Consider the following 13,707-nt stretch of genomic DNA (forward strand, 5'->3'; position numbering starts at 1 on the left):
CTTTGTGTTGTTCTTCCATTGTTGAGTCACTCTATTTGGGGGTTTTTTTTTTTTTGGGGGGGGGGGGGGGGGAAGGGTGTGTGTGTGATATATGCTTGGCAGCACCCTTTCTCCAATTTTTCTCTCTCCCTCTCTCCTACATTTTCATAGATACAGCCCCTGTGCACTGCATCTAGGGTTTGGTTCTGGAAGTTTGTTTGCTCAAGGATAATTAATGTGGCTCAAATATGGAAAGAACCATTATTTGGAGGATTAACACTTGAGGCTGTGTAGTTAAAGTCATTTTTGTAGCTAATAGTACATTTGTTTTTTCTATAATAATAATAATTAATAAAGGGGATTCAAATAAAATTTTCCATTGTGCATTCGGATCAAGGATGTGGTTAGGTTTATTAATGCTACAAAGCAACTATAGGATATCCTATTGATCCCATGGGAAGCAAATGATTTTTTATTCCAATGGGTCAACCGGGGGGATTCTATGGGGGCATGAAAATTTTGAACTTAACCTCACAGGAACCAAAAAGGATCAACTAATGAAGTTCCATCACTGAAAAAGTGCTTAGGGTTATGCATATTAAACATCAGTACCCATGCCACCTCAAGGATGTGTGGTTCTTATATCAACAACCCCATTTGCTAAGGGGTGTTGGGACACTTTGTCTGGTGAAGAGTTCCAAGTATATCAAAAAAATTAGAAATATCATGTTGAATATATTGAAGCATTTTTTGAATGAAAAATCTTAATAATTAAGAAAAATTGTCTTTATTTCATTAATAGAACTTCTAAAAACACAAAAGAATTCCTTTCTATTCTTTAAAAGTTACAGCCAAGTGAGATGAGAATAATCTTCATATAATTGCTGTTACCTGGGTTTTAGGCTCTCCCCTACTGCTGGCTAGGCAGTTGTAACCCCCTGATGTAACCAGAATGAGGGCCACAATAAGCACCGAAACAGGGCCTAGGTTGATAGCCTAACACCCTACTGCGTACTGCCCTCTAGTAAACCAAGGGTATTTTGGTAATTTTGCATTGTTCTAGTTGAGTCTAATTAGGGTTTGTTGGATGCATTATGTTAGTACGATTCCAACTCTATTTTTTGTTTTTGAAATTGGTTTAGTTTTGGACAAGATATTGAAGAATCCTAATTAGTTTAGGAGTCCCAAATTAGAAAGGGATCCCCTTAGTTACAATCCACTTCTTACAAGGAGTCCATGTCTACTCCTATTTGCAATTTGGATCATCCTAGGATGAGTTATGACAGGGTCCTTTTTTGAATGTGAGTCTCAAGTCTAGTTAGTGCCCAAGTTTAAGTCACCTTCTTATGTTGAGTCCTAATGTGATTACACACATGTAAGGCTATAAATAAAGCCTCTCTAGCTTGTAAAAGACAAGGATGATTAATAAAATTTGAGATCAGTAAGTGCAAGAGTGGATTCTTGGGTTTTCCCCTGGGAGGGAAGACTTGTGGCTGTGTGTGCTTATAATTTCTGCAATTTGAAGTTCTTCAATGCTTCCACCCCTTCTTCAAGTATGTGCGGCCAGCTCCCACCCATGCCCTTCCTTTTCCCCCTTCTCTTTCTCCATTTCAGCCCTCTTTCTCCCTCCCTAACTTGTGGCAGCCATAGTCTTCACCAAATCCTAGACCCTATGTCTCCCCTCCCCTCCCCCACATCCCAATTCCTCTAAGAAATCTTCACCCTCTCCCTTCCCTAACACTCGAACCCTGGAAACTGCCCTATTCATCCCCCAAAACCCTAATTCCCATATTTCCATCTTTTGTTATTTTCTGGAATTTTCCTCGGACTTTTTCTAAGACCTAAAATTCAAGGTCAAATCTACAACCATCGAACCTTTCAGATATGTCCCAAACTTTAGGAACCTCATCCCCCCTACCCCAGTGACCTTCCCTCTCAGTCTAGTCCAGTCGGACCAACCAAACCCTAGTCTAAACCCTAATTTTATTGCTGCCCTGAATTCCCAAAACCCCAGAAACCCTAGCCTGCTTTTACTTAGATCTTTCGAGCCGTTCACCCAAATCCTATTTCCTTTAAGAATGATCATCCCCAACCTCTGCTTTACCTTCGACCTTAACCCTCCTAGGAACTGTAATTCTTAATAGACCCTAATTTTCTTGAACCTTAAACCTCAGATTCAGTTCTGAATTTTAATTCAAGCAAGGTCAAGAGCTGGAAATCAATAAACCCTAGACCCTGAGCTTACCCGAACCCTGTAGGCCCCTAAAACTCGGTACCAGATTCTTTTCTGTACGTTCTTGATCTGTTACTGAATTTGTGCCCTGAGATCCTCATATTTAGTGACTTTCAACATAGAGATCATACGAAAAGGATGTATAGTCCCATCCCTAGTCAAGAGTTATTATTTGTTGAAAACCCATGGGACAAACTTATCAGCCAATAAATGAAATTCATGCGATACTATAATTTAAATTTATTTATTGAAATTGCCTTGGATTTGATGGATAGTGGATACTCCAACAAGCCCTCCATATATGGTAGTTTCAAGCTGCTCTTTTTTTGTTTGTTTGGGAGGGGGGGGTGGGTGGGGGGAGGGGAGATGTAGATTCTGGGTTGTGAAAATTGCTGACTGTTTTATTTACGTAATATCAATATATACAATTAAAGATACTCCAGGTAAACATATTTCTTTGTTAGGGTGGAAGAGACGGCAACGGCAGATGGCATGTGAGAGTTTCTCCAGATGTTTCTGATGCCCTGATGTGTGGGAATGCGGTTGTTGCTCTAGAATCCACTATAATTTCCCATGGTAGGCCTTTTGATTGTAATGCAATTGAAGTTCCATTTGGCTATCTCTTTGGTTGCATGCTGTAGACTCCTACTTATTAGGTATTGTAACTTTGCTTCTGAAAGCAAATCATTTGTTATTCACACTTTTTTGCCAAAGTGAAAAGTTTGCTTGATGAACAATATATGGTCTAAATTATAAGTAGTATCTTGGTTTGTTGAACAGTAACATCCTGGTAGGCATCAGAGCCAAGATTCAATTTCTAGAGTGATACAAAAAGTAGCACCCCCTATAAGCTGCAGTCGAGGAGTGTCAGGTTTCGCACAAGAATTGGAAGTACTACCACCACTAAAGGCATGCTGATTACATCTATCAATGAGCAGTGAGGAGTCTTGGGTGTCCTCTTGCTGATACTTCCTGGGATTTTGGATTCATCTGTTGATGGATCGTAGATCATGCCAAGAGAGCATAGAGGCCTCCTGGTGGTCATTAAGAGTTGTCCTAAATTTCTGGTTGGCTTAGAGACAATTTTTTAATAGGTTTAATTTGGTCTCTGTGAAACAAGCCTCAAACCTGAGCAGTTGCCATTTCGTGCTAGTAATTAAGGAATATTATGCCCTCAAAACCACACGGACTATAACTTGCTCCTTCAAAATAAATGTTCAAACAGTGAACTGACAAGTTTAAAATGTTTGCATCTTTTATTTATTTATTTCTTCCCATAATTTCCCTTTACTTATGGTTATGACCAGGTGAAGCCTAAAATTTACTTCAGACTTTTCATTTTCAAAAGATATTATAGCAAAATATAAGTTAAGCCAATTTGTTATTAATTTAAGGGCTTAACTATGAATGTAACCATTTGTCTCTGTGCTACATTGAATAATATATGAAATTACATAGTCTATATTGCTTAGAGCTACGTTTGCCTGTCACGCATATGTAGGAATGCCCTACCCTCAAAACCTGCAGACTGCAAAGGAGGTGGAGGCAATTGTTAGGGAGAATGGAGCAGTTCCAGCCACAATTGCTATTCTAGATGGGATACCATGCATAGGTGATTATTTGTAATCATGTTCTCTACTATTTGTTATGTTTATGATGTAACAATGTTTATCTCAATCACTATTCATCATCTGAACTTTAACTTTTATCTTAAATTAACCTCATATGTGGTGTTCAACTAGTCTCTCTCTCCTTCGCCCCTTCTAAACTCTAGTTCCTGGGAAGGAGGATTATAGACTCAAGCATATAAGACTTCTTTAATTTATCCAACATGTTTTTTTGTCTGTGATGAACATATTTTATGTCATAGATGTCGTATCCACACGGATCAGTCATGTTGAAGTATCCAAACAAAAATGCGTAGGCTATTAGGTGGACAGGCCTAAGTATCAAAATTAGAGGCTCCACAGTTTTTAAAGTTAGATTTTTTCTCAAGACCCTGTCACCTGATGATGTTCTTTTTGGTGGCAGCACATATTTTGCATGTGTACCCCCTCTTATGCGTGGCCTTACATAGATAAACTATTAAAGTATTAAACTAAGCTGATGACTCGAAATCCAGGGCCTCCACCTAATAGCTTAAAATTTTGAGCCTAAAAGAAGATGGATATACTACAAGCAATTTTTTATATGAAATTTGATTTGTATTGCTTATGACTTTTGATATTCTGGTTGAAATTTGCTTGTGGAGTATCATGAGTTCTGGTTGATTGAAGGCTGCTTAGCAAAGTTTCTTTTCTTCTGCTAATTTGTCATCAATGCCAATTTCCTTTTTGAACTTTTGTAGGTCTGACAAGTGAAGAACTGGAGAAGCTTGCAAAGCTTGGCCCTAAGGCTCAAAAGACAGCTCGTAGGGATATTGCATATGTTGTGAGTATAATTTGGAAATGGTTTATGGTTGAGACTTGGATGTTTAAATGATTAATGGTTTCTGCAGACTGATTATTTTGTCAATGACCACATGGTTGACCAAGCATTCAGTGAATAATTTTTACTGTTCTTAGTTTCTCAATGTTATAACTTATAATTCTGTTGATGAGAAGAGGGTGATAATGGGAGAGTGTGTCATGAAATTGAAGCAGTTTGTATGTTTAATTTGTCCTAGTGTCATCACTGATGCTTTCATTGCTTTGTTTGGAAGGTTACAGTTATCTATTGTATATTATACGCTCAAATGCAACCCGGGAGTGGAGGTGAATTGGGTTGTTAGTCGTTACCAAATAAAATAGAGCACAAAATATATTCAACACATCCCCAAAACTAATCCTAGAAATCATGACAACAAGCAATAAAAACCAGAGATAATGTCAAGAATAGAAGGGAGAAGAGAAGAAGAAGATGGACAAGAGAAGAGGGTGATAATGGAAGAGTGTGTAAGAGAACTGTAGCAATAGTAAGGTCTCCATCCATCCATGATTCCGATATGTGAGTAATGAGGGACAGAATAGAGAAGAAAGAAGGATGAAGAAGATAGGGGAAAGAAGGGAAAATCTGACAAGTATTAGACTTGAAGAAGGGGAATAAGGAGAAGAACACTCATAAGAAGAAGAGAAGTGATGTGAACAGGGTGTTTAGGGCTGGCCAAACCCTAAAGCGGGTGTTTTGGTCAAAACCAGTCCTAAATAATTGCTGATTTTATTTTCAGAATTTTCTCTTTTATTTTTTTAAGAGTTTCAGTTAGTTAGAAAGTCCAGTTTGAGTTAAATGAAAGTCCTTGAGTCTTTAGTTTCTTTAATTCCATCACATGTCAATTAGAGTTTTTTAATCAAATAGAATTTACCATGCGTTAACTAGAGTTTTAATTAATTAGGATTTTATTTTAGCATGCGTCAGTTAGAATCCATTAGTTCTTTTATTGTTTGGTCGGTTGAGATTAATGTGGTGGGATCCTAATCTATAAAGGACTCCTACTCAGAGTCAGGGTCTTTCAGTAGGTTTTAAATAACCTACTATTTCTTTGTATCCTTAAGTCTGGTTATTGAATAAAATTGAGTTAAGGATTGTGGCCTTGTTGAGGGGGCCATGATTGAGTAATTAAGAGTCTTATTCAAGGATCAGCATCTCCATTAAGAACTCCAGCATCTTCTCCCAATCTCCAATATCCATCAACAATCACAGCAGGTTTTTCAAGTAAGTTCAGCAGTCACAACCCCTTCTCCCCTCCCATTGCAAGTCTTCCACACCCCTTCCCTTTACTCGCAGCTCTCCTCCATCCCCTCCTCCACCTCCTATACCCACTGCACCCCTTCTCCAGCCCCTCCCCTGCCTGCGCAAGACCTTGGAACCCTCCCTCTTGCTGTTGCATGATGTAGCGAAAGGTTCAATATTGAAATAAAACACAAATGATGATCTTCACTATTGATCTTGAATGATGATACAAGGAAATGGTAAACTTGGGGACTCACTCGACTCTTCAATACAAGGGTGTAGAAGTAGAGACAATCTTCAATAATCTCCTTCCAATGAAGAATAGAAGTTAAGAGAGATAGAGAGAGAGTGATGTAACCCCAAAATTTAGGGTTTGATTTTTAGGATCTTCTGAAGCAGGTCTAGCACTCGATTAGGGCTTCTAAGGGTAAACTAGGGTTTTAGAAGTTTGGGCTCTGTCTTTGCTGATTTTATATTTCAGATTTAGGACGGGTTGGCTGCAAATCTAGGAAAGGGGAAAAGGGCTCAAGAGGGGCTGGGATGGTGGCTTTAATTCAAGGAGAGGTGCTGCTGCTTGCGCAAAAACCGGGGGGGGGGGTGAATGGCCTAAGTTTGCACGGGGAGGGTCTCTTGGTCTAGGGGAAGGGGCTGGAATTGCAGGAAACTAAAGGGGGAATAGTCTAAGGGGATTTCGATGGGTGGTGGTGTAGAACTTAGCCAAACAAGAGAGGGAAGGGGCTGTGTTTGGGTTTAGTTGAAGAACTGCAGAAAACTTAGTGATCGAATGCTAATGAAGAAAACCTTGAAGTTGAAGACACAATGCACAATACCAGCCGCAGGTCACCCTCTTAGGGATCCCACGACTTCTCAAGTTAATTTCTCAAACTCTCAATTCATTGAATAATCAAGACTAACAATTACATAAAGACTTAGGCTATTTAATTTATAGCCTTGTGAACCCAACTAAACTCAAATTGGTAACTTGGCCTCTAAGTAAACAATACTTGCCAAATTAGGACTCAACTAAAATAATTCATACTAATATTCCAAAAAGGAAGTAACACTTTCCTATTTTAGAGCAACTCTAGGACTCTAACAACACTTAAAAGGGAATCAAATACTACGAGATTCTGGCCCTTAGATTGGAATCTCTTAGAGACACTTATTTGTGACTCAACAAAAAACTTTAAACCAAATTGAAATAAGATCCCTAAAATTAAGGAACCCTATTCAAACAACTCAACACAAACTTTGATGGACTATAACTCTTAACTGACTCGTCAGAAATAATAAAATAAAATTATATCCCTGACCTTGGGATCGTGGGGAGCAAAATAAGACCCATATTGGGCCGCAAAAGAGGGGTTTGAAAAATGACCAGAATACCCCTGGGTTATTTAGCCAGCCTTAGGTTTGGTTTTTGGGCCCAATTTTTGGGGATCCCAACCCATGATACATCAACTCTCCCCTTCTTAAAAGTATTCATCACCTGATGAATGTGCTCAGAGGGGTTTGAATGTTTGAGTGCACTTACTGGTTTGTTCAAGGCTTGTAACTCTTTTGTTCATCTCAGTGAGTTGCATGAAGATATGCTCCAGGTATTGTATATTTGTATTTGTATGAAACATTTAAAGTACTTACGTAATTTTTTCAAGTTTACAAGTCTTTGTATTTGTTGGGACCTCTCAAGTATACTACCACTTGAATGATAACCCTTTATTGGTTTTTAGCCAGATACCGTTGCCATTGTGTTGTCTATGCTTTACATAGGTTGTATGCAATATCCAGATAAAAAATCTATGAGAAACCAGCCAACAAGTTGTCTTGGGAAAATTTCCAGATGTCAACCTCAACTTGGTTCCGAGGCTGGTCAAAACCGGCCTTGAAACTGAAATTTTGATCGTTGGCTTCAATACTCAATTTTTGTCACAGGCTTCACTCCACTATACATCTGTGGTCTCAAATCATGCTCCTATGATGGTTCCATTAACCTCTGAACATAGAACACCATTTCTTGGAACCTCTTGAGAGTTAGGATTCGAATGAAAGGGAAGTTAAGAAAGTAGAAACTTATGCAACTCAACCCAACAGTTTGAATGTCCTAATATCAAATTGGAAGTTATCAATGCTAGGAACAAGAAAAATAGTGGAGGAAGAATGTTGTTGAGGCAGAAGAAGAAGAAGAAGAAAAGAGAATAGAGAATGTTTTCATGTTGCGTGTGCTACTCACAGTACAGTCACATATATTGGTTTCTAACTCAAGAAAGACAAATTACAACCTTGTCCCTATATGCTAATATAAGATAGACTAGAGGTAAAAGGTCAAAAAGTACAGTGCAAAGTAACTAAATTTGTATGCTAGATCTGTAGTTATTTCCCCGAATTATTCTTTTTACAGAATCGTTACTTGTCTTGCACAGCCCAGATTTGAGCCTGAACTCCATATTGCATCACTAGCTAATGCCAGCTTGTCTAATTACTTTAGAACCTGCAATTAATTTGTTCTTGTATTTCCCAATGGATTTTCAAGTTAAGAAAACATGCACAGGTTAACAAAAGAGACTTTTTCAATTTCCCTCTTATCCAGGCTCTGGACTTCATATTAGTGCTCAAAAATATATTCCAGGTATTGCCTAAGACTATAATGAAAGTATAAAGCATCACTGCAAGTAGTTACTCCCTCAAAAAATCCAAAAGAATAGAAGAGAAAGTAGAAGTTTTCTTCTAATTATTGTCTAAATATTCTAAATAAAATCATGTCAGGAATGTATATTAGCAAACCTAGTAAGGATAATCCTGTGATATGATGTGCATGCCATGTAGATATGGTTAATACTATAGATACTGATGAACATCTGCTTGTAGGTGGCTAGCAATAGAAATGGTGCAACGACTGTTTCTTCCACCATGTTTTTCTCTTCAATGGTATATCTTTCTCCCTTTCTTTGCCTGTGTTTGTCTGTGTGTTTTCTGGTTCTTTATGCAGTTAGGTGGTACCATGTGCATGATTAGTCATACATGAAATCCTTCAGTATCCATTTTCTTTCCCTTGACATGTTAGGTTTGCCAATTCTTGCAGGTTGGCATCCCTGTGTTTGTGACTGGAGGAATTGGAGGAGTGCATAGAAATGGTGAAAATAGTAAGAGTTTCTAAGCTCATATTTATCACTACAGCATTTTATACAACTTTCTTCCTAGCTGTCATAATTCTTTAGAATGAAAGATGTATATTGAAATCTGCAAGGGCCAAATAGCGAGCTCTTGAATGTATGATCTTGCCTCTCCCTCGCCTCACTGTCGTCTCTCCCTCTTGAGAACCTGATTCTTTTCTGATCTCTACCAACCTTTACTTCATCTCTCCACTTGGTTTCCTGTCTCGCCACCTGCAGATCCTCACCACTTGCAATTAACACTCATCCTCCTTCCTGTCTTGCTCAATTAACCTTCCTCCCATTCATGGTCCGACATGTTGCCTAGTGTTGCTTTGTCGATGCCTGGTGACACGGGCGACACGGGCAACATAGGCGACATGTTGCCCGATTTTTTGAGGGGGTTCGATGAAAAATCGACCCCCTGTTTCGAAGGGTATTTGGGGTCATTTTGACCTAAAATTTGACGTGTAGCCTAATTTGAGGCCGATAAACACATTAGGAGTGTTATTTTGACCTAAAACATCACCTAAACTAATGTTCTTAATCGACCCATGACCTACTGTTTGCGGGCGAAAGCCCCAAAACTAGAAATCTAAAAACTCATAAAAACCAAATCATCTAAAGTCTACAATTCATTGTACAAGTACATAGAGTCATCCAATCATATAAAATCTCGAACTCTCAATTCCAAGTACTGTGCCTAGGTGGATCGAACTCCATTTGACTGTGCTGTGACTGTCTCCATTGATGCTCCCCCAACAAACTCACATACTGATCCCATCTCATACGATACTGATAGTGCTTCAGATAATCATCAATTGCAGCTCTATAGTGGTCATCTTCTGCCGCCAAGAGAACTCCAATTTGAGGGAAGTGAGAATAGGGCCAAGGAAGGTGTTGCATGCCTGATGATGCTATTGTTGGTGCCAATGACTGTGAAAACATGGACTCGTCAATAGACATTGGCCTCCTTGAGAGACCATGGTCATAGTAAGTATCGCGGCTATCGGCTTGCAAGTGCCCATAATATGAAGTACTAGAGGGGATACTCATATCCATATCATATTGTCTATGTGAAGGAGGGACACCATAAATACCCATAGGCCTATAACCTGATGTGGAGCCTACGGACTCATCCAAGCTTATGGACCCCACCGCTCCTATTAAGTCGCCTACCGGATCCGAAGGATTAACATAAGAACCATAGGATCCATAAGATCCGTGTGGGAGGGTGACATCATCATAACCACCTCTATGTTGTTGCTGGATCTCATGGCCCTTCCCCCTCCAATGGTGGCTCGGCCTTGTATCAGAATATTCACGACCACGATGATGATCACCACCATGTTCATAATCCTGGGTGGCATATAAGAAATGACTCTCCCCAGTGTATCTGAGTGGGCGCTGCTGTGTCTCTGGTAGTGGAACATGTAGACGCTCTTCAAGGGCTCCACCACCACCACCATCATCATCATCATCATCATCATCCCTTGTAGTCTGACTAGGCGGGAGTGTGTCATTTGGATCGTCATCCTGCCGCTCCTCTATGCATGGTGCCATGATCCAATCCTCATCAACAGTGGCAACTGCCTCTGCATGTGCCTGACCCTCTCGAGAGGTCATAAACTCATCCACAACAACCCTTGCAGCTCGAGCTAGGTCTGGGTCAGGCCTTCCTCCAGGTTGGTCTAACACCGGCTCATCCCTGTCCAACATCTATTGAGTGAGGGGATCTTGCTCATCTGCGCCCACATCAAATATATCATCGAGATCGATGTACTACCTATCATTCTCAGCCTGCTCCCTGACATGTTGTAGCTTCAACCTCATATTATAGTGACAAAATACCAGATCATTTAGGCACTGACTTCCCAACCGGTTCCTCCTCTTGGAATGGATCATGCTGAATGTACTCCAATTCCTCTCACATTCAGAGACAGAGCAAGTCTAAGACAGGATCCTGATTGCCAATCTCCGAAGGTTTGATGCATTGTTGCCATAGAGATACCACCATTCAGTTGCATTATCACACAAACATTATTTTTAGAAACTCATAACTTTAATACTTAACATCAAATCAACTTATCTATAAATAATAATAATAATAATAATAATAAGGATCTAACTATATAAGTATCTAACTTGGATCACTGGTTTCTCTGCCCCGTACAACATCATCTCCACTAAAAGATCCAAATGCATCCCTAAACAACTTGATCTGCAATAATACAATCATTAGTATTGATTGGTTAGCTAAATTCTCTAAACAATAAATACAAATTTTAATCGTTTGAAATTCTTGATGTCTCACCTCGTTGTGGCAAAATGATTGGAGCATCGCTGGCTCCAACTTAGAAATCACCTGTAATAGCGCATCCAACAGGTTTGTGTCCAACCCTAAATGTTCGCTATATTGATATTTAGGGTTTATAAAATAGGCTGCATAATTAAAAATGCTTACAATTAGTACTTAGAGCTTGGATTGAATGAATTACCAATACCTACAAGGCTACAACTACAAGTCAACAACCCACAATATTTACTTACCGGCCCTATACAGGGGATGCATTAGATGAGCTGTCCATCGTGCATCCACAATATCCAAGAAAGCCCGGTGTCCTCTAGGGTTTGCTACCTGTATAGCAACCTTCATACACTCAAGGGATGCATACGAGTGGGGCATAGTGGGTCCCCTCAAGGAAGAGTCCACCATACGCAAGACCTTTACAATAGGCTTTAAGATCTACAACACCACAATAACACTTCTCCAGAACTCATCAGATGATATTGTATACTGTGCCTCGCGCCGTTGGGCGTGCTGAATTATCACAAACTCATTAAGTCAATAGACAGTAGATAACTAGATACAAGATAATCATAAACTTAGAGTATAAATATAATAATTTATAAGATGAAATAATAGATATTTATCTTACTTGGATCCAGCCCAATCAAACTACTCTTGCGATGCAAACATGGATCTGAGGCCCGACTTCTTATCTTGCATGCTGCTCAAGGTGACGAAATTCGTCGAGAATCTTGTCGGACCAGATCGCACCAACTCACCTCCACGTGATCTCCTCATCATTGCCAAAGCAATGTTATGATTGTAGATGAAGTTGATTACCTGTCTTGCCCATTCAACTGTGTTGTGGACAATGCTGATTTTTCCAATGTCTTTCAGCATTAGGTCAATAGAATAAGCTGCACAAGGCGTCCCAAAAGATGATAATCAGGTGAAGCTAGCAACACTTCACTGGCCTTCTTAAAGTTGGAGCCATTGTCAGTGACAATATGCACCACATTTTTCCTACCAACCTCATCTATCACATCCTGTAAGAGACCCATTATATATCTATGATTTTTTATATTACCAGTAGCATCCACTAATTTTAAGAAAATGGTTTTCCAGTCACAATATACCATAAAATTGATAATGGACTTTCTCGTCGGGCCGGTCCATCCATCAGACATGATGGTGCATCCATAAGTTTCCCATAAGGGTTTCATACTATCAATATATTGCTGCAGCTCTTGTTTCTCCTCCTGAAGGAGGGTGGTCATTAACTCTGTAGGGTTGGGACCATCATATTCAGGGTCTGCTTCTGCAATAGTATCAATCATATGCCTGTAGTATGGACCAAGTGTTGTGTTTGCTAGGATGTGACTATAATATATCCACTTTGATACTGCTTTTTTTACCTTCTTGGCCATACCTTTCCATGCACCAGATATTTTGGGCTGCTTGGCCCCCTTCCTCCTGAATATATCAGGATCCTGCTCCATGATCGGGTCCCCACGGCGTAGATAAATGGTGGCATTGAACCTAATGTACGAGGGGCCCGCTGACAATGTGCTCTGCCAAACATGCCAAATACACCACCCCTCCCCCCAGATTTAGAAGGTCTAGCCCTTGCAGGCCTCGAGGGACCAACTCCTGAAGCTCTAGCTCTGGCTATATCCTGCTCTTGATGGTGCAATCGTCTTCTCTTTACCATGGCCCGCTGTATGTCCCTCTCCTCTTGATCTCTCGCCACATCAATAGGAGCAACATCCCTATCATCTTCTGAATCATCTACGTATGATGATGGTCCCCGCACTGCATAATCTAGTGCTCTGTTGACTCTCCTCCGATCATCTTTCTTCTTCCCCTTCGCTTTTTGCAAATCCCTAAATGCCTTCACTACATCATGATGGGCCTCTGTGCATGTAGTCACATCCTTTGAACTCCCAGTGATGTGACCCTTGAACCTGCTGATGCCACCTGAGTATATTCTCTTCCCACAAAAGTTACATTGTTTTATTTTTATCTCCATCAATAGCCACATAGTATTGCCATGCTAGGTTAGTCCTCCCTCCTACTGTTGGTCTCTCAGGCTGTCCCTCTGGCTGTGCCTGTCCCCGTCCACCTTAGGAAGACCCAGCTCCCCTCTGACTCCCACTAGCAGACATGATGACTGTAGCATTCAAAATGATGGCATAACTGCATAAGTCACTTAACAAATAACAACATCAAATTAATTTTCTATACACAAATAAACAATCATATATGAATATATATATGATGTAAATATGTAATCATGTACTGATGTACCTAAGCATAAGTGCATAACTGTATAAGTATATAACTATTAA

At 39.8% G+C, this 13,707-nt stretch overlaps 1 protein-coding gene across 5 annotated transcripts in view; it reads left to right on the forward strand.

Moving 5' to 3' along the window:
- Positions 1-13,707, forward strand: part of LOC149010830 (indigoidine synthase A family protein) — a 44,211-nt gene that overhangs the window by 15,946 nt on the left and 14,558 nt on the right. For 2 of the 5 annotated variants that reach the window (XM_089161108.1, XM_089161109.1), the window contains 5 exons: positions 2,677-2,788; positions 3,714-3,824; positions 4,560-4,642; positions 8,786-8,845; positions 9,000-9,060. In XM_089161108.1, coding sequence (XP_089017234.1) covers positions 2,677-2,788; positions 3,714-3,824; positions 4,560-4,642; positions 8,786-8,845; positions 9,000-9,060 — 427 coding nt within the window. The remainder of the gene's footprint in view (positions 1-2,676; positions 2,789-3,713; positions 3,825-4,559; positions 4,643-8,785; positions 8,846-8,999; positions 9,061-13,707) is intronic. The other 3 variants (XM_089161112.1, XM_089161111.1, XM_089161110.1) reach the window with 2 other exon arrangements.

This window comes from Hakea prostrata, chromosome 7, assembly GCF_041222555.1.
Source record: "Hakea prostrata isolate BN-2017 chromosome 7, UWA_Hpros_2, whole genome shotgun sequence".
NCBI lineage: Eukaryota > Viridiplantae > Streptophyta > Magnoliopsida > Proteales > Proteaceae > Hakea > Hakea prostrata.